The 23,502-nt window shown below is 35.6% G+C and overlaps 1 protein-coding gene and 1 long non-coding RNA gene across 5 annotated transcripts; one reads left to right on the top strand and one right to left on the bottom strand.

Annotated features, from left to right (window-relative positions):
- Positions 1 to 357: 357 nt before the first annotated feature.
- Positions 358 to 17,867, bottom strand: Ccdc181 (coiled-coil domain containing 181). Of its 4 annotated transcripts, none has more exons than XM_071619759.1 (6): positions 17,720 to 17,867; positions 15,259 to 15,378; positions 13,109 to 14,053; positions 9,703 to 9,849; positions 2,079 to 2,233; positions 358 to 650 (listed from the first exon to the last, which is right to left on the bottom strand). In XM_071619759.1, exons 2-6 carry the CDS (start codon positions 15,373 to 15,375, stop codon positions 488 to 490), a joined length of 1,527 nt encoding a protein of 508 aa, XP_071475860.1. In that variant the 5' UTR covers positions 15,376 to 15,378; positions 17,720 to 17,867; the 3' UTR covers positions 358 to 487. The 4 variants fall into 4 exon arrangements, with proteins under 4 accessions (XP_071475860.1, XP_027778679.1, XP_071475861.1 ...); XM_027922878.2 differs by having other exon boundaries at positions 2,079 to 2,230; XM_071619760.1 differs by lacking the exon at positions 9,703 to 9,849.
- Positions 17,868 to 17,949: 82 nt separating this feature from the next.
- On the top strand, positions 17,950 to 20,626 carry LOC114081340 (uncharacterized). Its single transcript, XR_003580782.2, has 2 exons — positions 17,950 to 18,101; positions 19,729 to 20,626. It is a non-coding gene; the product is annotated as an uncharacterized lncRNA (long non-coding RNA).
- The last annotated feature ends 2,876 nt before the right edge of the window (positions 20,627 to 23,502 follow it).

Here is a 23,502-nt window from a genome sequence, read left to right as displayed (position 1 = left end):
AGAATGAAATTGATCAAATTATGTTCATGTACAAATATGTCACAATGAATCCCACTATTATAATGCATAATTATAATACATTATAATGCACCAACAAAATATTTTTTTAAAAAGAAGTTACTTCTCCTGCCTGAGATGTTCTGTTGCAAATTTGTGAACAATAGTAAGAATTAATGAAATATGTCCATTTCTTGTGTTCTTTCTAGGCAGAAGAAAGGTTAATCATTTAGATGTAGGAAAACATGAAGTTCATATGTTATTTGTTTCACAGACTAAGAGATGGCACAACACCTTTCAACACTGTAGAGAAGTTTATTTTGTTTTAATGTTACAAAAAACATATATTTATTGTCAACATCACCGAAAGATAAATACCATTTCCATAATTTAGAGTATTACCAAACACAAGAGCCATAAAAAATAATATCCAATAATATCCAAAATTTTTATGACAGCAGCTACCAAATGAAGTATTTAATAGAAACCTTCAGCTGTAAGGATCTGTAAACCGAAAAGTTTTGGCATCTGGCATGTTATAAAAGTGGTTCTGTAGCTGTTTAGAACGTCTTGCTTCTAGTCGGAGCTGTCTAGTTCTCTCCTTCATAGTTTCTTGCTCTGCTATTTTTTCTATGCGTTTCCTTCTTAGCCATCTATAGAAAAAAGGCAAGATCAGATTTGGTAATCATCCCCTTAATTCACTTTTCACATTATAAGGTTAGGAAAGTAATTATCCCATTGAAATAATGTTACAACACAAACTATTATTAAGAGAAAAAATTCAGGCTTATACCTGAAATTCAAGAAGGCATAGTTAATTAATGAAGTCTGTCCTATGATGAAACTGCCAACAAGATTGGCTGTTAGTAATAAACAATGTTTTACAAGTGCTGTAAGTCCTACCTTTTTTAGGAATATTGCTTTCTAAGCAAAAAACTTTATTACATCCCAAGGAACTTGTTCTTTGCACTTAGCTATATTCTAAAATGTTACTTAGGTTAGAAATACTACTAGCATGATTCAGAAACACTGCCTCACTTTTCTTGATAGGGAAATTATACAGCTCTTGCTGTTCAATGCATAAAATAAGTTCTTCCTTAGACTGGGAAAATAAGCCTAAGCATGAACACATCAAAACAGGTTAAGGCCTGTAATCTCAGAGGCAGGAGGATTGGGAGTTCAAAGGCAGCCTCAACAACTTAGCAAGGCCCTAAGCAACTCAGTAAGATCCTGTCTCTAAATAATGTACAAAATAGGGCTGGGGATATGGGGATGTGACTCACTGTAAGAGAAGTTTATTTATTCCAGTGGTGGAATTACCCCCAAGTTCAATCTCCAGTACCCCCCACAAAAACAAAAAAACAGGTTAAGGAAGAGTCTGCATCCTAAATAATCTAGTCAATAAAATAAATCTAGTGCTTTGGTACTGAAAATCAAAACAATTACATACACATACAGCTGGTATATAAGTGTGTATGTGGCGTGTGAGCAAGCATATACATTTATACATACATATGGTTCTTTTCAGATACAAATCTAAACAACTAAACTATTAGAATAAAATGGACTTAAGAAAAAAATCATAGTTTTCTATGAACCTGAATTGGTTATGAGTTGAACAGGTCACCTCTAAGTCATTCATGTATCGCTTTGGGAAAAAATTGTTAGGGTTGGATATTAGATAAGATCATTAATAAAATAAGCAAACTGTACAATAGTACATTCACTGTGACTTAGTAATTTACAATTACATGTAGAGAAAAATATAGAATTCTAAAACTAACAGTCATTATTTCTGTGTGAGGAATGTAAATAGCTTCTGTTTTCTCAATGCACATTTACTGTTTCTTTTATAATAAAAGATTATAAAAGAGGGAAAAAAGAAGAAGAATGAAACTTCAAATAAGTGGATTCAATACTTACTAGTCCCCATTTTTCCCAAGGCTTGCTAGCAAAATTAAGAAGCTGGGTCTGTATTCTCAGAATTAATGAGGTAATGCAGTTTTACCCAGATAACTAGAAAGAAATTAGGTTAGCCTGAAAAAAGAAAAAAAAATAATAAAGCTGTGTCTTGAACTTACTGTTTAAAAGCTCTTTCACGGCCTTCTGTTCCTTTAAGGAAGAATAAGCATTCCTCTTGTTTTCTTAGTTCTTCTGTCTTCCTTTCTTTCATCTGCTCTTCATGTTTTTTCTTAAGCCACAATCGAAAAGCTTCTTGTGGATCTCTGCTTTCCTGCTGATTAGAAAACAGGGTTTAATTAATTTAGAGAAACCAAAACTACTTTCTGAGTCCCCATCTATAGGACCCTACAAGAATACATTGCCTGGTCATCCATTTTTCCTAACAGTGTCAACCTCATTACCTGCATTCCAAGTATGCAGACCACATCACCCTTGAATTAGCAGTGTGGATTGCCCTTCTGAAGGAAATTCAACCTTGAACTCACTTGCCATCTGTTTTCTTTCAAAAGTCTTATTGAGAGGATCAGGGATATAGTTCATTGGTAGACAACTTACCTGGCATCTGTAAGCTCCTAAATTGTGTCCCAGAACAAAAAACAAAAGTTAACCCCCCCCCACAAGGATTATTGATTAAAAGTTTGATTTTCAAAATTGATCCCTCTGTCAAAATAATTTTGCACAGAGACATAAACATACAACAAAGAACTGAAGAAAGGCTGGGCATAGGCAGTGAATGGAGTTAAGGTGTAAGGAGCTGTTTTCAAAGGAGCTCAATAGAAAACTAGTTTATGCTGTATGATCCAACACGGTGCCATCTGCCCCCTTTTTTTTTTTTTTTTTTTTTTGAACTCTCAAACTTTTTTGAAGTTTTAAAAATATCTGTCAGAATGTACTTAACTGGTAAGTCCATCTTCGAAACTATGATTACTATCATGGAGGACCAGCATCAGGATATTAGCTTCAGAGAATTTTCCAAAGTTGAAAAAGCTCTTATTTAGGGGGAAAAAAAGGGAGAGGAAAGGAACATATTTGGAACTCTCTACCCTTGGGGAAAGTATGACTTATGTGGATGTCTAGCTAAAATATAAAAGGAAAGGGTACACTCATTTAATGCTTGTCTCAAATAGGAGATGTGTGACAAAGAAGACCTTTTCCTCCATCTCACCTTTTCTCCTATTTGTGATCAACATTGGCAAGTATGTGCCCATCTAATTTGTAAGACTTATGTAATTCAGATTTTGGATGCACAAACAAACTTTAGGGAGAGGACATCTGGATCCAAAGGATGACTACTGAACACCTGGAAGGTTGGGAATAACTGGAGAGGAATCATGGATCAAAAGAGTCAAGGATTAAGGGATGGAGAGGAATGATGGGCACCCATGTTCTTTCATTTACTTGACAGATATTTATAAAATATTTACTACATGGCAGGCATATAAGTATGGAGTTTCATGAACAAAAACAAGATTCCCCCTCTTATACACTCTGTGTCTGCTCTGTATACTACAGTAGCCACTTGTCACATGAGGCCATTTAAATTATATTTAAAGTTCATACCAAGTGTGGTGGCATACATCCATAGCCTTTTCATAGAAAAATTCTTTGCCAACTTGTCTATTAGTAGTGTTGATCCTTTTCTTTTGATATTTAGGAACTCTTTATACATTACATCAACTAGTTCTTTGAGAAATTAGCTGTATTTTTTCCTTTTTTTGCAATGCATAATTATTAATTTTATGATAGATTCATAAAGTTTTAAGAAAAAAACCCCAGAATATTTTTTTTCAAAAATCATTTACAGCATAACACAAAACTTATAATCTTTGGGCAAATTTTGTTGGTTCTACTTTCAAAGTATATCCTAAATTCCGCTAACCTAATCTATGCCATTATTTTCTATTGACTAGTTTTGCTTTTAATAATTGGTTTCCCTTTTTGTACTTTGCCTCTCTACCTTACCCAATCTGTTTTCCACATAGCAGCCAGGATTATCCTTCTGAAATGTGGAATAGATTGTGTCATGGATGCTCAGAAATCGCTAATGGCTTCTCATCTCAAAATAAAATCCAAAGCTCCTACCATGCCCTAAAAGGTTGTACTTTACCAGACATAGGCTACTTCTCTTGACTCGATCTGCTCTTCAGCCACTTTGCTATAGCTTCACTTTGACTCCTTTGCTATTTATTGAACATACCAAACACAATCCCTTCTCAGATTCTTTGCTCTTACTGTTAACACTACTTGAAATATTTTTTTTCCAGATACCCCAAAACTTCCCCCCTCTCTTTCTCTATAAATACACCATCCTTTCTCTTTACTTTCCCCTTTATCATGGCCTGCCCCTCTCCCTCTCCCTCCCTCCCTCCCTCTCTCTCTCTCTCTCTCTCTCTCTCTCTCTCATACTTTTCTGGGGAATCTGATATATCTATCATCCAATCAATCATTGATTTTTTTTCTCTTCATATGGAATAATATGGACCAAGAGAACCTTATAAAATGATGGGCATGTTCTGTATCTGTGTTGTCCAAATACAGTAGCCTCTAGCCACATGTGGCTGTTAAGCACTCAAATATAGTCAGTGTGACTAAGGTACTGAATTTTAGATTTTTCTGTTTTATAAATAGGGTCTTTCTGCAATGTTAACAAATGGGAATGATTAAGTAAATTGTGATCTATTCACATAATGGAAGATTTGAAAACTTCCATCTACATACACATCAGAGGATAGAATTTGGGTTTATATCCACATATCACATATGTTTATATATATATGAATGATAGCACTCCTGAGAAGAAGCACAAAACATTGCTAATTCTGGTTATTACTGGAAAAGGGGAATTTATTAGCTGGGGAAGCCAGGAGAAAGAATTCTTGGTACATTTTAACTTTTGAATTACATTGTATTGTTTGTATTATCTATTTAAAAAGCACCAACTATTTTAAAAATGTGGCTTCTAAGGGATTTTCAAAAGTTTTCATTTAAAGTAATGGGAATGATAACCTCAGATTAAACAAAAAAGGGGTATAAAATGGCACAAAAATCCCAAGCCCCTCATCTTCCTGAAAGGAAATCTGAATCTCCTTTTCATTACATTAAAATTTACACTTTAAAGAAAATCTTTAAAATTATTGATGGACTTTCACTTTATTATTTTTTTTATATGTGGTGTTGAGAATCAAACCCAGAGCCTCACACATGCTAGGCAACAGCTCCACCACTGAGCCACAACCCCAGCCCTAATATTTATACTTTTAAAATGTAAAGCAAATTAAATCACAACTAAAAAATCTTATCATCAAAATTATATATAAGGTAATTGCAAATAACTTTCTATATTGGGGGAACTAGAAGATAAATATATTAGAAATATGAAAGCAAAGAATTATAAAGATTAAATATGAATAATAAAAATAATTACTAATGGATAAACTGATTAAGAAATAAAAACAAAAGACCATAGAATCTGAAATTTCTACATCCAGCCATGAATGGAGTAACATATCAGATTCCTTTCCACCTTAATCAGCTGTAAAACCAGACAAAATATATGCAGCAGCTGTGATTATTGACAGAAATAAAAATACATACTACAGCCTCATGTTCATCTGACATTTTTACTCTCCTGACCACATTATAGGAAGAGAGAAATGGCATAGAGCAGTTAATGGGCTCATGGGCTCATGAAACAGAGATGGGAACTTGGGGCTTTTAGAACAGTTGAATTTCTAGGTCAGGGCATCAGGAAAAAAGGAGTGATGAAGAGGAGAGCTCAAAAAGACTATTATGGGGGTTTCTTCTTGGTTCAAGTGATGAAGATACTAGAAGTTATGATGGAGTAAGTGCTCATAGAGAGTATGTATGTATATATATACCCCACACATACAATGTATATATTACTGATCAAAGGAAACAAATTTCATTGCAGGAAAGATATTTTTAGCTATTCCGCCAAAAAATATTTTTAGCTACTTTTCCTAAAATGGCACCCAGAATCTTTCTTTCATCTGATATAGAAAAGGTCATTCTACATACAATATGCTGGAAATACATTCTGGAAACTATGACTCACATTATACATAATGCCCCTCAGAAGTAATAAACAAAATGCACTTATCACAATGTTTTAATAAGCCAAATTAATCAACTACCAAAGCTTCAGCAGGGAGGAAGTTCACTAAAATACTTCAGAAATCTCATTAAAGTCAGTTTTTTAGATAGACATGCAAATGTATCAAAAAATTTTAAATATAGTAATTGCAAAGGAAAATATATAACCATGATGAATTCTTACATAAAATTATTTGAAATAAATTGTTTGATATAGCCCATGTTTTCAGAAACTGATATTCAAGGTTATGATTTCTGTTAACAAAGAGTACAAAAAAGAATACTAAAGTATACATTGATTTTTACAAATACCTAATACAAATTCTACTAGGCTGAATATTATGAGGCCTGAAGGTCCATCCTCCTGGAAACAGTCAGCAGTACAGTCACAGCTGTACTTTCCTCAATTAGTGATTGGGAAACACAAGTGCCTCTTGTCTTCTATACTCTTAACCATTACAGCAATGTGCTGTGATTCTTCCCTACCCAATTCTTCCTTCCTTCCCTCCCTCATAAACCTTGCTAGATTGTTCTCTGTAACCTATTCAATGATATGAAAACTTCCAAACATCCTCTTATCCTCCTGACGCACTGAGAGGGCCCTAGCCTTAAATCCCCTATCTTATGCAAAGCCTGATTTGCCCCCAAGGAACAGCTTCTTCTCTCAAATAGAACCTACATATTTTCTGCCATACTTCCAAAGTGCATTCCTCTACTCCCTAAATAAACTAATGTTCCTTTAATACCAATGTGTTTATTAAAGCTGGTAATGTAACCACCTCTAATCACTCCTGGATCAGAAGTCTTCTCCATCCCATTTCCAAGTTTAATTTATAACTACATTGGTCAGCCATTCAACATCCAGCCCCACCGATTTTTTTTTTTTAATATTTTTTAGTTGTTGGCAGACCTTTATTTTATTTATTTATTTATTTGGGCGCTGACAATCCAAACTCAGGGCCTCACACATGCCAGACAAGCACTTTACCACTGAGCCACAACCCCAGCCCCACCACAGATTTTATTGTCTTATGACTTTCTCCTCTGCCCTTGTCACCCATGCCCATAGCCACATTTTCATCCCCACAAACTATCCCATTTCTGAAATTACTAGTCTCTCCACTTGTATCTTCAGTCTCAACATCTCTCCTGATTACTACACAATCTTCTCTACTTAATCTACAATATATTCACTTGAATTTTTTGTAGGTACATCAAACTCAACAATTTAAAAACTAAAATGATAATTTCCCCAAATTAGTATCTCCTACCAAACTGCTTAGAAAAAAAATGTAGTGTATTAGTATAACTTCTCCTTCTCCCCCAAACACATTATTTAATCAATTACCAAGTTCCTTCAATTAATACATTAAAACATATCTCAATTGCCTTTCTCTCTCTACTGCTATAACCTTAACCCAGCTGCCATCATTTCTCACCAACACAAGTACACCTGGTTTTTTTTCGTTGTTGTTGTTGAACCAACAACATATGAATGTTAATTTCATTCTTACTGAAGTTTTGAGGTACAAAGGTATAGTAAAGTGTTTTATAGGAAAGCAAAATTCGGGCTAATTTTTCAAAGGCAACCCTTCTTGACTCTATTAAGTACTCAATACATCAAAGGGTGTTTAATAAATGGCTATATCAAGTGCATTTATAATATTCTTTTGAGAGATTATTATAAGCCATTCTCATAGGCCACAAAGAAATAAAAGGACTATGTACAGCCTGTGGGAAACAAGCAGGCCCCTGAAGAGGGCCTTGGTGGGGGGTGCATTCCCAGGGGAGGGTGTCCTGTAAGGGGATGGAAACAATCTGGTGAGACTCCACGAAAGAGCATAACAAATAAGTCTGTGGTAATATCCCTGGGTAATGGGGCCCACAACTCTGTGGAGCTCTGTGGCCATGGGTCAAAGAAGGCCTCACATCCCTGTGGGTTCTGGGAGGTGGGTCCATCATGCCTGGAGGGGGTGTCCCTTGGCCCACAGGTGGGGAAGGACCCATCAGGACCCCTTCTACAGGTTGTTCCACATCAACCTGTGTTACTGTTGAGCCACCTCTCCTCTCCAGTTCCTTCACTTGGTTCTCTCCTTACAATCATCTAGTCATGACGGATTATTAACTCAGTCTTTAGCCCCTCTCTCTCTCCTTCTGAGATGACTAGAGTATGGAACTGAAAGTTCCAATCTCTAATCGTGGCTTAGTTTTTCTCTCACCAGCCCCATCCAGGAACCAACAAGTTACCTCATTAGAACAAAAGATACTTCTATTACTCGGGATAATTTCTAGGGGATTAAGAGTTCCCTGTCAGGAACCAGAGTCAAAGACCAAATATCAGAATAAAAGACACACCTAGCACCCCTACTGCTCATGAAATTACAAGGGTTTTATGAGCTCTGGGCCAAAAACCATATATTGGTAGACACCAATATATCTATAATTATTTTTATTTCACAAACATGCAAATCCATACTCGGATAGAAGTATGTATATCATTATTTGATGACCAAAAGATGGTATGGTAAACATTCACTCTCACATACTGTTGGGGGGACTATAAATTGAATAACAATTTGAAGTTAATTTACATAGCTAACCAAAAATTTCACTCTGAACATTCAAAAGTTATCAATTCTACTCTTAAAAAACTTTCCTACAGATTACAGATATTTTCCAATACAATGTACATCTTTACTGGAGCACTATTAATGGCATAATATTGGAACCTACCTAAACATTGACAAATGGGGAATGGTTTAATAAATTTAAGAGTGGAATACCATGTATCTCTTTGAAAAAAAGAGATCTAAATGTAATGGCCTAGAAAGATATTCATGATGAAGTGAAAATAAACTGCATAATAAAATTTTGGTTAAGTAAATAAATAAATACAAATAAGATATGGGTTTGCATCACACTGTCAAAAATAGTTATCACTGTGAGATGAATCTGGAAGAGCTGAAAAATGAATTTTCAATTTTTACCTTTTATTTTTTTATTTTAAAGTAGTAAAGATAAGGGGTTTTTTTTGTTTTAACTTTCTCTTGGATTTTTTGTTTAAAATTTTTAAGATTTAAATATTTCAGTGTCTCTAACTTGCTAGTTTTTACATAATATTTCTATATGTCTACTTGTCTGAGTGAAAGAGAATTTATCTATGTTTCATTAGAACAGCAAAGCTATACTATCTTTAAAAAATGAATCGGTAGTTTTCTGTTTTTCTGTGCTATGAACATTTCTGTTTGTTGGTTGGTTGTTTGCTTGAGATGCTAGGGATTGAACCCAGGCCTCACAAGCCACGCAAGTGCTCTACCACTGAGCTGTACCCCTAGCCAATTTATTTTCTTCTTGGAAAAGGTCTTGCTGAGTTGCCCAGATTGACCTCAAACTTGTGGTCCTTCTGCTCAGCCTCCCAAATAGCTGGGATTACTGGTGTGTGCCACCGCACCCAACTATGAAAGTTTGAAAAAATAGGAATAATTTGATTTTTTCTTTCTTAGAACCTAACTATAAAGTCATCTCATGCTCCATCTTTTGCAGACCTCGCACTATTCTTCCATGTCTTCCATGGGTCCTTAGTCTCACATTCAGACTCCCTTCTTGTAAACAAGATTGGTTTTCACTTACTCTACTGTTCATGTCTTCAATTTGCTTTGCTCGCTGAATTCTCCTCATTTCTAGAACTTGCTCTCTTTTCTTTTGCAACCATGCTTTAAATACCATGTCATTCTCTTTTTTCTTTTCTTTCTCTTCTTCTAGTTTCCGTTGTTCTTCCTAGTAGAAAGTATGTGAAAATACATTAATAAAAAATTAATAAAATTGTATGAGTTATCATAGTGGAGAGATATATATTTTGAGATCTAAACTCTGCCCCTGAAAGGATCCCTCTAAAAATTCCACCTTCTTAAAAAACAGGACCTCAAATTTTTTAGTGGGAAAAATGAAGAAATTTCACTTTAGATAAGTTAAGCTGTAAAGCCCATAATTATATAATAGAGATACAATACAAAGATGATGTTTAGGAGTACTTTGGATCGCTCTTCTATACAATTTTCCATCAAATTGCAGTTATGCAAAAGGAAAAACCACACTCTAGAAGGCATATAAATGTCTTAATTTATATATTTTATATACAATTACGTGGGTACATGTTAATATGTAATACATATTAATGCTTTCAGTTTATAATGTTCTACATTATTGTTAAATGTATTACCTGTGATGAATAGTATTGTGATTATGAAAGGAAATGCCATAATCATTTAGAGAAGATACCAGTAAAAAAAATAAGACATGACATGCTCTCTAGATCTTGCTTTAAAAATACTTTAACCAAGGAAAGAGGAGGAGATGAATTAAATATGCCAAAATCGCAATGATTTTTGAATCTGGGTGATGAAGATAAACAGTTAATAGTGCATGTATAGGTGTTTAAAACTTTTTTATTAAAATGTTTAAAAATGTTTTTCAGGTAGTTTATGTTCATAAAGTAACAATTTTTGCCATCAGACAATAATATTTAGACACTGGGTTAATGATTAAGAACGAAGTAAATTTTTTATGTGAATTATTCAGTTGATGTTATAAAAAAGGAGTTATTTAAATTTGAAGGGAGATGCTGAAATCAGTTGTGTAGAGATATAAAACAGGAACCAAGAGCAAAACAGCAGAGCAAAGAGGAAACAGCTCCACAGGGAGTCAGGCCTAGGTAATAGTTCTGTAATTCACAGCACTGGCTTGGGCAAGGTGCTGAACTTCAGCCTCCTTAGGCTTGTCTATCAAATGGAGCTGCACCAACAAGTTCTTACGTCCCCTCCAGTTCTAAAATTTTATCATTTAAACAAACTGAATTATTCAAGTCCATGATTAAATTATCTTTAAATAATAGAATCCAATGTGTTTTCCTTATGTTTTGTCAAAATAGCAAACTCTTCTAATTCCTTTTGATTGAACAAAAGAAAGGCACTAAAGCAAAAATCTGACTACACAACATAAAATATCTTTGGAAATATCTATATCCTATTTTCTGGGCCCTAACATAGCCTACATAACATAGTGTTAATTTATTAAAGATTAAATTTTAAATTTGTTCAGACACTTCCTTCCCCCTGCTAAAAAAAAAATGCACTTTGGATCCCCACATGGATACATAGAATATAACAGGATTATCTCTCCAAAGGGCACATTTAGGTACACTACACAGAAGGGATAAGCTAATGCCACTGCCAAGGGGGACACTGAAATGAAGCTCTTAGGTTAGAAAAACAGAGCACAGTAGCTCCAACCCAGCAAACACTGGGCATAAGAAAAGCAATGCTTTCTCCTGAAACCAACTAAAGATGTTTAAAAGACTTAGCAAAGCACTTAAATACCATGTCTTCAATAAAGGGAAATTTTAGTTAAGAGAACTAAATTTAGTTAAGAGAACTAAGATGAAAAGAGAACTATGTCACATAAGCAGGTGAGAGCTTACCATCAGGTCATTGGTGAAAAGGCACTGAAGTTTATAGAAAACCCCCACGACTTTATAAAAAATTCGCACCCATAGATGTGTTTGTATATAGCAAACACATAACTCAGTCCTTTTCAACAAATTCTTCTGTATTGTCATGAAGTTTTGATGCTTTCAAGTATTGTTTATACCCGAATCATATAAACTGGGTTTGACTGTCGAGTTCAGATTTTAGTAGCCAAGTGAGTAAAGCTCTGTAAACATATACCCTTGCATATTCCTGCCCCTGTCACACATTCTGACAACTGCATTTTCACTTTTTTTCTGCTAAAATGAATTCCTGATTTAAATGTCAGAAATTTCCATGATAATTTCCCACATGAAGTTGAAAACACACCATTTCTCAATGGTCGCCAGAGAACTAGGATTCTGATTCCAACTTGCTGCTAAAAAGTTGAGTGACTTTGATAAAGTACAGTTTCTTTTTAATCTGTAAAATGATCAGTAAGGTCCCTCCTCATTGTAAAATTCTGTCAGGCTATGATTTTGTTGAGTTTGGTATTTACTGTGGGATCATTAGGTATCCCAATAACAAAGAATTGGGAGACTAAAACAATTTAAAGAAAACTCACCAGTTTAAGCACCTGGAATTTTCAATTATAAAATATACAGACTTTCATTTAACACTTAATTGTTTTATGATAATTTTCACTTCACTTAACTGTTTTATGATACTTATGAGAAAGGATCAAGGTAATCACAGTGCTTGTTTCATAAATATTTTTCAAATATTTTTATTATTCAAATATTATTATTCAAATAATATTATTAAAAATATTATTCAAATATTTTTCAAATATTTAATTTAGGATTCCACATGGCATTTTGAAGTTATTTTATGCTCTACTGTTTTCCCTTTTTCTTTTCAATGTTTGGAATCAAACCCAGGGCTATTGTGCATGTGGGCAAGCACTGTACCATGGAGCTACACCCTCCAACTCAGGCTTTCTTCTTAACTGAAAACTGAAATTGAGGGTTGTAGGCATTGAAGATAGATAAAACTCACACACATAAGAGAATTACAATCCAGGTCCACCTGTTGCGTACTAAACCCCAACATCTTCGTGCCTTCATTTTTCCATCTGACATTTGATTTTACTATATTTCATATCAACATTATTTTTAGCAGTCACTTAATTTCTCTGAGTCTCACCTTTAAAATCAAAAGATTGAAAGGAGTCATCATTGAGGTCTCCTCTGGCTCAAATACAGATGATTCTACTGTGTTTTATTCTTTTTTTTTTGAATTTTTTAATATTTATTTTTTAGTTTTCAGCGGACACAACATCTTTGTTTGTATGTGGTGCTGAGGATCAAACCCAGCGCTGCGCACAAGCCAGGCGAACGCACTACCGCTTGAGCCACATCCCCAGCTCCTGTGTTTTATTCTTAACACTTAACAATTAAAAAATAAAGTAAGCAAAATCTCCAATACTTTGAACAATAATTTCAATTCTTGTTGCATTTATAAAACATAGAAATATACTCTATTTTCAATATAATTCCCATTTGTATTCTTACCTCTTTTTTTAGCCTTTCTCTCCTTTGTTCTAGCTGTCTTTGGAGTTCTTTCTGTCGAGGGGAAAGACAATATGTTGAGGTCACTGGAGATGTATTTGCAGACTGTGTCTGGTGATGAGATTTTCCGTTTCCTTTACTTCTGTCTGAGTTAGGAGCAAAGTTTTGACAAGTCCTAGGGTTGGGTGGTGGCTGAGGGACAAAAGCCAATGGCTCTCCTGTTGAGTGAGTGACAGCATGAATCTTTGCTGCAGGCTCTTCTTTCTTGACACTATTGATAGAGGAATTGGGAGATCTGAGTAACAACTGCTGGGGTTCATTGTCTGTACTACTAGCATTATTAATGGGGGGCAAAAAACCCTGACTCTCAATGTCTTGTAAATTCAGAAGTTCAAACTTCCCATCTCTCTCTACCAGTATCTTCCTATCTTTGTTCTCTTCACAGCTTCCATCAGTAAGTGATAGCAGCACACTTTCTGATCCTAACTCATTGGAAATATATAACTGTGAGAGTTTTCCACACATATTTTCATTTTCAAAATAATTTTTGTACATATCATTGTCTTCTAGTGGAGGAACTTCCAAATCAACTAACTTGTCCTTAAACTTAAGTTTTCTCTCCCTTTTATAGTTCACAGGTTCTTGATTCTGCAGAATCTTGTTAGCTTGTATAATTTTCTCCATTATGTATCTCCTTACTTCCTCATCCTCTTCCTCCTCCAGGTCTTTCTGGCTTTCTAGTTTGGAATCCTGGAAAGAGTTTTCACTATCTGAATCTGATATAGGGTCCAATGGCTGAATACTTGGGACAGAAATGAAACCATTTCTTCTTGGTGAAACCTCATCCTTCAAGGATTTGTCAGGATCAGAAAGCTGTTTCATGAGTTCTACTTCTGTTTCACTCTCTTTTGATTCCTCATTAGCATTCTCTTCTTTCTTGCAAACCATCTAAAAAAAGGATATGAGGTTCTATTTTTTATAAAATTGTTCATTTATTATGTGGACAATTCAAATTAGATTTTTCTCTATTTGTGAATTTTATGAATAGGAATATGTAAGGGCTTCTTATTCATATTTCACTGACAATTCTATCACCCTGTGCTCTCGATCTCACACCATTCCAGTCACGAGAACTTGGTTCAACCTTACCACTCTGGGTATCTTTACCTCTATTGGTTCTGACTATTCTTCTGTTCAAATTCATAAAACTCCCTTTAAAAACCATCTTAGGAACATCTTCACTTTTGATTTTGTTGCCTTTTGAAAATAGTATCTACCTTATTTGTCTTCTCCATAACTAAGAAAGCAAAATGGAACCAAGAAAAGTTTGTAATATCTGCTGTTTTCATTTTCTCATGTTCTTTTCCTTATTCCCCTTAAATCAGGGTTCTTCTCTAAATACTCTGATCTTTATCCTTCTAAAATCACCTATTCATATCCCAGTCTCAGCTCATCTCTTCATTACTTCCCACTTATTCTCACATGAACACACACACAAATACTATATAAAATACACACACTGTATATTTATAAAGAGAGAGAGAAAGAACCTACATGATCCAGGAACTGGTTTATTTTCCTGAATTTTCCTTCTTCATCTCTGATAAATAGTATATGACCACATTTAATGGATCTCTTTTGCCTAGAAGTATCTAATGGCCAGTCTTTGACCCTTTACTTTTTTCTGTATTTTCCTTCTTCTAAACAGCTAATTCAGTCTTAAAGTTTCAAATGTTAGCTTAAATATTATATTTTAAGGGATTTCTTTTATTTTTCATTGGCATTAGATGTATAACCCCACAACTTCACTCCTGAAAGTAGGAATTTGACATGCTAAGCAAATGGAAATTGTATGTTCTTAGTTTCAAAGCAATAAATCATGATTTTGTTATTTAATAATGTAAATTATAACTTTATAATTATTATTTTAAGTATTATTTAATCCCTGTTACCTCGTTGTTCCATGCCTTAGAATGTAACATTTAAACTATGCCTCAATTTTCTCATCTCTATGACAGGAATAATTTTATTTGTCTGAGTATATCAAAAACTTTTTGTGAGGTTTAGATGAGCTAATATGTCAAAATCCTCAAGAATCACAAAGCACTTTGTTAATGTAATTATTATGAATATTGCTGGCAATTTATACATACCTCTATTATGTTGGTATCACTTTTTTCTTTTTCATTAATTAGCCATTCCAGGTCCTTTTCAAAGTCATCTTCATATTCTCCACTGTCTTTTGAATCACTATCTTTATTTTCATTCATTTTCTGTTTGTTAAAGAATAAATGCTATAAGATTTTTAAAAGATAAGGTATATGTAAATCTACTTTAGAGGTATAATATGGTATGGGAGATTAATACTGAAGGTAAGCTAATTAAGACATATAAACACCTAACATAGAATGTCAAAATAAACATATTTGCATATACCCTAATGAGGGACTTGAAATGGCAAGACATTTCTATGTGTGAACATTCCTAACAACCTTACAATTTTTGAAACACTAATCTAGAAGGAGGTTTAAAAAGGTAGATGAGACGACTGAGGATTAGAAAAGGATTTCCACATCCCCTGCCAATCATTAAAACACCATCCAGGTCACAGCAAATGATTTTTGTTTGTTTGACCCATTTACATTTGCTCATGTTCAAATAAAAATGAGTACATCAATTTCCATCCTTTTTTTTTAGTTGTAGATGGACACAATACCTTTATTTTTTTGTGGTGCTGAGGATCACACCCAGTGCCTCACATGTGCAAGGTAAGCGTTCCACCACTGAGCTACAGCCCCAGCCCTCAGAGCTTTCTAATAAGTATCAACTAATTCTTACTATTGGTGAATGTTGATTCATAATAGTATAGAATGTATTCTATATAAAATACATTTTTCATTAAAAAACTTTCATACCACCTACTATCAAGAAGACAGTAACAGTAAATAGGACTGTCAGATAATATTAAATATAAAATTATTATTCAACTTAACTGTTCACCTAGAGAATTATTATTATTTCTAAAGTATTAGTTGTAGTATAATTCCTTCCAGATATTTACTTCTTTTCAACTAAAAATACAAAATGGACTTTCTTAAAGAATTCAAAAGTAAGGCTTCCATAATTTGTAAATCAGATGTTCAGGGCAATAACATTTTGACCTGGAGAAACCAATCAATATTCAGAGTAAGTTTATTTAAGACTTCCTAGCTGCAAGACCAGCTAAATCCCTTAAGCTGTGTCTACCTACCTACTAATTTAAAAAGGGCACTATGAATGATGTAGAATAAAGTAAAACTCATAATCTGAAATTTTAAAAATAGTAGTGTTTGTCACAGTCACAGTGCCTTGGGATAATCAGCTCCTCTCCAGACGAGGTATCTAAAGTTTATTAAGATGTTTAAGTGACATTACTTTTAGGTCAAAACTTCTTTGGGACTCCTTAGTGCTTTCCCTCATTTTTATAATAAACCTAGTTCTGAACTCAAAAGCAGTTTCCTGAAAACTTGGGGAGTTGTGCTTTATTATTTACAAAGAATCCTGTCCATGTGAAAACTCAGGTTTAAAGTAAAACAGAAATGGTATAATTAATAAAAATACAATGATTATAAGTCAAACATATTAGGTGTTATTAAATTCTACTATTGTAACTTAAAGGGGGAAAGCATACATAGGTGAAGTAACTGAGAAATAACCGTAGCTGTATGAAGTCTGAAATGTATCCTATTTCTGTAACTCCAAAAAAATTCACTGCCGGTTCCTCGAGTAAACAAAGGACACAAACCATAAACTCTTGTTGCCAAGTCCCTTAGTTTTTTTTTTTTTTGTTGTTGTTGTTGTTTTTTAATGCGCCACAGGATATTCACCCCCTAGGATTCTTTTAATCTCCATGCCCTGATACTGTCCATATGGTACACAGTCAGCATGCCAAACAGAGACGCATCTTAGGCAACCAACTACCTGACACTCCGTTCCTTCTGGATCTCGGCCACATTTAGATTTCAGCATTTATCAACAGTAGAATCTATGTTAGTGACTTAGCCTACATTCTCTTACAAGGAAATGTAGGAAGAGACTGAAATCAACCCTCCTCCCGAGTGTCGGACAGACCCCGCGCGGTGAGCAGCCTGAGCCTCGGAGCTGAGTGACAGTCGCGGACTGGGACCGTCAGAGCCGTCACGAATTCACCGACTGCGGTCTTACCTCGAAGCCTTCTAAGCACGCTTGTTGAAAAGCTAAGGACTGAGAGAACGTCAAAGCGGAAGCCTTTAATGCAGAATAAATAAGTGCGGGAGCACAATACAAACAGCCCTTGGGCAGGGGTCCCCAGCTCCTGCGCCGGGACGCCTCCGGCCCTCCGCGCTGCACGGCCGAGGGGCGGGTCTCCAGAGCGGCCCGGAGCCAGCATTGCGGGCGCCTGCCTCCCAGGGACGAAGCTGGCACTTCTCGCGGTCGGAACCTGGCCGTACAGCGGTGCGAAAAAGCTCCGGGGGTCCCCGAGTCCCCCGCAAAAGCCGTCCCGCTGCACTGACGCCCGCCCGCCTGGCGTCTGCCCCGCCGCCGCGGACCCGTCCCGCACCGTGCCCCACTCCTCGCCCTCCAGCCCCCTCCTGCCTGTGTGAGGCGCAGCGGCTGGGGTCACAGAGGTGGCCGCGGGAGTTCTCGCCTCCTGCTTCTGAGCTCTGACAGCAAGGCGAAAGGGACTCCAGCACCCGCTCCCGCGGCGGCCAGGAGGGGATGCCATGGCAACGGCGCGTCTCCGCGTCCTGCATCCGGGCCTCTCTGACGCCGCGATGCGGGAGGCTCGCGCAGGCGCAGACGGCATCCCGTCCCCCCCCTCACTAGGTGCGCGTCCCAGCGCACACAAAGGACCAGCCCGCGGCCGTTTCCTAGGAGACTTCAGTCCCTCCGTGCGCCCGGAATTTCCGCGCTAGTCGCGGCGGGCAGAATGTCGGCGTCTGGGCCGTGAATTTTCCCTCGCCTAGTAACCCGCCAGGTAATTTATAAGGACGCCTTCTCCAAGTACGTTTCCGTGTGTCGTTTGCTTCACCGTTGATCTCAAAAAACAGTTTCGTTTTTCACTGATTTTGACCCTCATTTTTTTTTTTTTCTGAATCAAAACAAAATTTTATTTACCCAAGACGTTTGACAAAGGAAATAGGATTTTTGTTCCAGTTCAAGTTAATCAGAATGGTCAACTACAATTTTCTCAAATCCTCCTTTAACGTCTTTATGTATAAAAAGGAAGCAAGGCGAATTTGAGATTGTGGTGACAAATGACAGGATTTTAGGAACTAGCCATTCCCAGGCAGACATAAGAACTGAAAGTGAAGAAGTGAATTTCCTCAATACAATCTAGAAAGTTCCGATTATTTTAAGATTGTTCATTAATAGAATATCCATCACTGGGTATGACGGAAAGCACCCTTTCTCCAAAGAGGAGCAACATAAAATTGAATTTTTTGGCATTCTCCAAATTACAGAGTAAACCAAGTTCAAGGAAAAAAAATTCAGATTGAAATGGATCACAATTTTTTTTTTTTAAAGTTGTAGTTGGACACAATACCTTTTCTTCACTTTTTTTTTTTTTGAATTTCAGTTGTAGTTGGACACATACCTTTATTTTTTAATTTATTTTTATGTGGTGCTGAGGATCGAACCCAGGGCCTGGCGCGTGCAAGGCGACCACTCTACCGCTGAGCCACAACCCCAGCCCTGGATTACAATATTGAATGCACTTGCTGTTGTATAATTATTGAAGCCAATGTTTCTAACTGCTTCAGAACCCAGGCCAAACACTTGAAAAAGAAAAAAAAAAAAAGATTATTGTTAAAAGTTGAACAGTTTTTTTGTCTTGGTTCCTTTAGTGAATGTGGAGTTACTACCAAAGCTAGAATTAGATCCTAGGCTTCAAAATCCTAGTTTAATATTTTTCCTTTGACTACTCACCTCAGATTTGTAGATGTGAGTAGCATTGTTTTTAATAATCAAAAAGTGGAAACAACCTGATATTCATCAAATGAAAAATGGATTAAATAAATGTGATATATCCATTTGTCACATTCACAGCGCAGTTGTGCCAGGGCAGTGGGGTATATTGCTGGAAAGGCCAAACAAAGTGCTCAGAGATGGCATGCAACATAGGATTAATTGGAGAAAGCTTACAAGAGATCAGTGACTGCCCCAAGAAGTGTTCAGTGGTGACAGACTAAGCAGCCTCTTGTCCCTTAGAGTTTCACCAAGTAGTGCTTTGTGTCTCTCAGGAACTTTTTCTAGTGGCAGCAGGCTGAACAAGCAACTGTATCCTCTCCACAGTGTCTTGGGTTCTTCACTCATCACCTGAGGGTTTTGTATGTCAGATTGCAGAAGCAGTGACATCATGAACATTAGCTTGCTCACTTTGCTTGTCTGAGCATTTTGGAGCACTTGTCCTGGAAAACATGCAAGGAAGTAGCTTTCTATGGATAACACTTAACTTGCCCTAGTTCTCAGTGTCCCTCAAGATGATTTGTATCTGGACTTTCTGACACAGACTTTCTCTTGTGCTCTTAACTTGGCTAGGATTTTGGCAACAAAAAGGGGTCATTCAGGGACATGGTGTTTTACTGTTCCCTTTTCTTTAGGGGCAGTACACCAGTAAAAAGGAGTGAAGTACTAGAAGAGGATTCTGTGAAGACGGTGAAGTCGGTAGCACCTATCTCCTCACCTAGAAGTGGTCATAGTAGCAGAATCTCTCTCCTGTGACTATTCTGGAACTCTGAAGTCTACTAAGAGCTTGCAACCTCTAAGGGAATGAAGTACTGATAGTACAATATGGATGAACCTCAATAACAAATATGATGTTATATGAAAGGAGTGAGTCAGAAAGGACCACATATTGTATAATTCCCTTTATATAAAATATCTTGAATAGGCAAATCTATAGAGACAGAAAATAGATAAGTGATTGCTTTGGGCTGAAGCAGGGGAGTTGTTGGAGGGAAATGGGTTGATGATTACTAGAAGGTGAATTGAATGGCATATGAATTATGTGTCAACCAAAAAGATCTTACAAAAAATTAATGAAGAGTAGACCAATGATAACAGGAGAATTGAAAATATAAAAAAATTAGTTTTCCAAAACTGATTAACATACAGTTTCTATTTCAACTTGTGAAGTATTTTTTAATTTCTAAGTCTAGTTTCCCGATCTTCAAAATAGAGTATTTTTTTTTAGTATGTGTTTAGCTCAAGAGCTCATGCATGATGTATACAAAATTCTCACCAAATGGTGACTATTTTCACCAAATAGCTTTCCAAAAGATTATTAAAAAATTTATCACTGTCCTTGGAAAAGTGGATCATTCATTCTACTAAGCTACATGTTTCCTAAAAATAGAGACTTGTTTTAGGCATTTCTGTACACTTAGCAGTGCAGGCATCTAAGTGTCTAAAGCATATTTATTTAGTTCACATGGCTACTAAATTAATAGAGTTAATGAATTTTAAAATTAATAAACTATTTTTATGTGAAAAAGTGAATTATTCTTATTTTCCCGAATTTCCTCCTAATACTTTATAAAGAGAGTGGAAGTTATGGAAGGAATTAGCATTTTGATGGTTAAGAGAAGAGAAATTTTTTAAATGGGGCATTTTGGAAAGTGCAGAATTTTGGTAAATTAGGATGATCAGAGGTATCATGAAAGATTTATGTGAAGTGATGATGGAAGTATGCTAATGACACACTGAAATTTTAGAATTCATCAAGTCAAGATACCCATCTCTCTATAGACACATGTCATTTGATGTCCTCTCCTTGTCCCCTTTAGCATGAGAGCCCTGAGACTGCTCAAGGGAAGAAAATTAAGGAAATGTAAAAACAAGGTGATTTAGGAAAAACCACATACATGAAGAAAAGAAAGTTGCTTGCTATTCAGCGTCTTTCATTTAGACTGGCTTTATGATTTTTAAAGTCAATAAATGGCAGTTTCAGTTATAGGCAGTAGAAATGCATTTGAAATTTATGATTCATCAAAGACTGGTATTTTACAAATATTACATCAGTGTTTATGTAAATAGCACTGTACATTTTTTCCTTCTATTGTTTAATACTAGTTATACTCTAAAATTGGAATGTATATAATTTAAAATAAGATCCCAGAAGCAGACACTGCCCCAATTTTCTGCATTGTTCATTCATTTTAGAAACAAATTGTACAATATGAGGAAGAGTAGTGAAAAGTTAAGCAGATCTTTTAAAAAGTGTTTTTAGTGCCTTTACTTAGAAAAGCCAATATTGAACTGAGTAACAACAACAAAAAAAAGTTGAATTGAGAAGACATAGCCATACATGTCTCCTATAAAACTGTTCCAGATAATATATTTTACATAAACCATTCAGATTCAGCAGTCAAAATTTAAGTAACTTAGCAAATAATTGTTCAGCATTTACATGCTGGACACTATTCTATATACTTGGAATACATCAGTGAATTCATCTATCCCTTGCAAATCAGTTACCTTAACTATCCAATTGTAAAAAAAAAAAAATGTGCAAAAGATTTGAAAACAATGGTATTTAAAAACTTATGAGGGTCTGGGGTTGTGTGTGTGGTTTAGTGGTAGAGCGCTCGTCTCGCATGTGTGAGGCACTGGGTTTGATCCTCAGCACTACATAAATAAGTAAACAAAGTAAAGCTATTGTGTCTATCCACAACTTAATTTAAAAAAAAAAAAAAGCTTATGAGTCTTTCATACTCCTTTGGCTTAGTTTTTTTTTTTTTTTTTTATTAGCTTAAATCTCTGCCCAGAAATTGGAATGTGATAATTGGAAAGAAAGGGAACTAAAAGAGATGAGAGGTTTGAATTTGTCATTCAAACATCTGAATTTTGCACCTATACATTCTACCTTTAATGCTTATTCATTTACAGATCACAGGGCTTTACAACTGTGATGTATTAGAAACTGATACATTAACACTGAGATAGGTTATGAATTTAAAAAGTTGTTCAGCAATACAGGGAATATTATTTTTAAAAAGTAATTAGGGTAGTTAGAGTGTAATCATTTTCATGTGTTCAGTAGATTTGTTCAGCACTTTTTTCATGTGCTCAGCTGTTCCGCACTATGCCTAGTTTAAAGGGATTTTTTGCTGTGGGGCTCTAGCTTACTCTGTAAGTGATCAGTGGGTAATTTAATGTAAATTAAATTTAATGGAAAGACACTAGCATGGAAAATAAACCAAATGAGTTTAGCCTTTCAATAAGCCACAATCATAATTTGCTTTTGAAATTGTTGATTGTGATGTTACTTTACCTGATAATTACTCTTTGAAAATATCTACCCATCTAGCTGAACACAAATAAGTACTATCCGTTCAGCCATCCTGCAGGTCTAGCTTTTTTCAGTGCAGAATAACAGCAAAAGTTACCCTTTCTTGTTATCCATACATAAGCATTAAACATTAAAGGCAAAAAATAATTAAAGAGGGAAGCTAAACTACCAAGACTCCACAGAAGGTATACAAATAGTATTTATGACTAGCAAGGAGATCAACCCTGTCTTCTGTTCCTGTGCTGTGCAAAGAATACCTGACTCAGGTACATCTAACAAATGTTCTTTAGTTGGCTCTATTGCTATAAAAATGCTTTTAAATTAATAGTCCCTATATATTTATATTCACCTGTATTCTTTACTGTTAATAACATTATGGAATGAAAGTACATTTTGATTTATTGAATGAAAGTACATTTTGATTTATTGACAGCTATCGACAGTTATAAAATTGCATATGTTTAAATATATACTTAATATATTCCCAAAGGGATTTGAGACTACTTGTAATAACATCCTAGGTAAAACAAGCCTGTTGTTGGTCACACTTAGACAATTTTCCACCAGGGACACTTTCTCTGACATATGGTCTCTTCACTAGTTTAGCCCAAGATAGTGGCAAAGCTTTCCAGGTAGCTGTTTCTCAGTGAGTGCTGATCAACAGTTCAAGGCCCATGCTTGACAACGCTCCCAAGACTCCCGAAGTTGGTCCTCTAGGTTTCTGGCATCAGGAAAAGAATGGTGATGGTGATGCATGCAGTTTGGAATATTAAAAACAAACAGACAAAAGGAGCTGAGGAGGTAGAAGATGGAACTATATCATATAATTGAGCAAAATTAAGGGGTTCAAATATTTAAGAATTAGTTTTTATTATATTTCAGTATTGGGAGCAGAAGGATGAATTTTCTTAGCTATGAATTTTTACCCCGAAAAGGTAAGATTTTTCTTTGGCAAATGGCTCTTGCCCCATTTGATTCATTTATTTAAAGGAAGACAATTTGGTAATAAGCGAATTCGGAGGGTAATTTGGATGGCCTGTACTGGCTACTGAAGACATTTGGAACGTCACGGAGAGCCACTGAC

Source organism: Marmota flaviventris, chromosome 12 (assembly GCF_047511675.1).
Source record: "Marmota flaviventris isolate mMarFla1 chromosome 12, mMarFla1.hap1, whole genome shotgun sequence".
Taxonomy (NCBI): domain Eukaryota; kingdom Metazoa; phylum Chordata; class Mammalia; order Rodentia; family Sciuridae; genus Marmota; species Marmota flaviventris.
Note: the sequence above shows the minus strand (reverse complement) of the source record. Positions and strands in the feature narration are given on the sequence as shown.

Coding starts and splice junctions, on each gene's coding strand:
- Ccdc181 (XM_071619759.1), bottom strand. CDS start 15,375: ATGAATGAAAATAAAGATAGTGATTCAAAAGACAGTGGAGAATATGAA. Junction 14,054..15,258: donor GTGATACCAACATAATAGAG/GTATGTATAAAT, acceptor TCCTTTTTTTAG/ATGGTTTGCAAGAAAGAAGA. Junction 651..2,078: donor CGTGAAAGAGCTTTTAAACA/GTAAGTTCAAGA, acceptor TTTTTTCTATAG/ATGGCTAAGAAGGAAACGCA.